Source organism: Octopus bimaculoides, chromosome 8, assembly GCF_001194135.2.
Source record: "Octopus bimaculoides isolate UCB-OBI-ISO-001 chromosome 8, ASM119413v2, whole genome shotgun sequence".
Lineage (NCBI taxonomy): Eukaryota > Metazoa > Mollusca > Cephalopoda > Octopoda > Octopodidae > Octopus > Octopus bimaculoides.
This window is the reverse complement of record NC_068988.1, coordinates 30,536,168-30,538,011: the sequence shown is the minus strand read 5'-3', so window position 1 is coordinate 30,538,011 and position 1,844 is coordinate 30,536,168. Positions and strand designations below refer to the sequence as shown.

At 34.5% G+C, this 1,844-nt stretch overlaps 1 protein-coding gene across 1 annotated transcript in view; it reads right to left on the bottom strand.

Moving 5' to 3' along the window:
• The window catches only part of LOC106881999 (low-density lipoprotein receptor-related protein 2), an 84,414-nt gene that overhangs the window by 38,148 nt on the left and 44,422 nt on the right, over nucleotides 1–1,844 (bottom strand). The window contains 2 exon segments of the mRNA XM_052969906.1: nucleotides 1–78; nucleotides 1,278–1,532. The exon segment at nucleotides 1–78 is cut by the window's left edge and continues 4 nt beyond it. Coding sequence (XP_052825866.1) covers nucleotides 1–78; nucleotides 1,278–1,532 — 333 coding nt within the window.

Here is a 1,844-nt window from a genome sequence, read left to right as displayed (position 1 = left end):
CGAAATCACAACGAAACAGATGATTGATACAGCGTCCGTTGTTGCATCTGTACTGAGTCTTCTCACAAGTGTGGGTCGCTGGTGAAGAGGAGCATATATTAGTTCCCAGTGGTAATCATACAACATAAAATGAGAATAATGTGACATGTAAATGGATTTAATAAAGCAAAAAATTCTAAACTTGGTGAAGTTATAAATGCAATGATGAAAGAAGCTCATTTTAATTAATTAATTAATTCATTTTATAAAATATATTATACAGAATAAAAAAAAAACAATTATGAATGAATACACGCATTATTGTGAAGACATGTAGCCTAGTGGTTACGTTGTTGCATTCACAACTGCCAAATTGTAGTTTTTATTCCTATATTGGGCAGTATGTTGGGTTCTTGAGCAATATACTTCATTTTATGTTTGTCCAGTTCACTCACCTATAAATGAGTAATGCTGTGATGGACTGGCATCTCATCCAGGTAAAATGGGATAACCAGTCCTATGAATCCCAGGAATTTACTTTGATTCTCACTGTTTTGTGTTCCCATATCATTTTAATATCAGTTTAGAAAACCTCAACATGTACAATATAGAGATATTAATGAATTAATATTCCCATTCTATCATTAAATCACAAAATTAATTAACATAATCACAATTATTTAATGATAGCAAGTATTTTGCAACTCCATTCTTTGTAGCAAGGCTATCTCCACATGTCACATGGTGAAGATGAATGGGTGATGACTGTTCACTACGTGCTACATATGTTTCAATAGCATAGCAATTTACATGCAATTGGTGTATTACATAAAACAAATCACGAGTTTTTGAAATACAGCAATTGCAAAAAAAATTACCATGTTATCAAAACGTTTGTAGTGTGAATTGCACTGTCACTGTCCATCCATCATCATTTATTATATTTATAAATACATGTATGTGTTTATGTGCCTATGTATATGTGTGTATGTATGTGTGCATATGTATGCGTTTGTATGCATATGTGTTTGTGTGCATTTGTGTGTGTGCTAGGCTTCTCTCTGCCTCTACATTGACAATAAAAATCTCTTCTTTGTATACGTACTCAATGTTAGAAGTTTGATAAATAGAAATCAATAAAATAGATATCAGACTTAAAAAATAATTTCTGGAGTCTATATGATCGACTAAAACACTTCAAGGTGTTGCCCCAACATGACCACTGCCCATTAACTAAAACAATAAAATAATAGAAAGTATGATGACAATGACCATAAATTAAATAATGAAATACTGACCACACAAGTTGCTGTTTTCATCAGAACCATCCTTGCAGTCATCGTCCTGATCACATACCCAACTTTTGTAAATGCACTTTCCATTTGAACAAACGAATTCAGTATCTGAACAGTTGTGGTTCTGGGGGATACATGTTTTGTATTTACTCACTACAGATGAAGTTCCATTACACGAGCATTCAGCTTCTCCATTGGGTGCAGGATGACATCCCTGACTGCAACCTCCGTTAAATAATTGACAAGGATCAAGCTTACCTGGGAAGAAAATGTCAACTTTAGTGAACTTGAGCAAGATATCTAAGTAGAAATACTTACAATGGTGATTTGATACACAAGATATAACCATTATGACTAGTATTGTTTCTAATGGTAACCAATCCTCATCTGAATTGTTTAATGTTTGTTTTGTTGTTTACTTTGTACCTTCTCGCTTTGTTCCAGCCTCACACAGCAACGTTCCTTCTTTAGATATCCTCCTCCTCCTCCTCATCATCATCATTTAACGTCCGTTGTCCTGCTGGCATGGGTTGGACAGTTTGACCAGGGCTGGTAAGCTGAGGAGCTGCA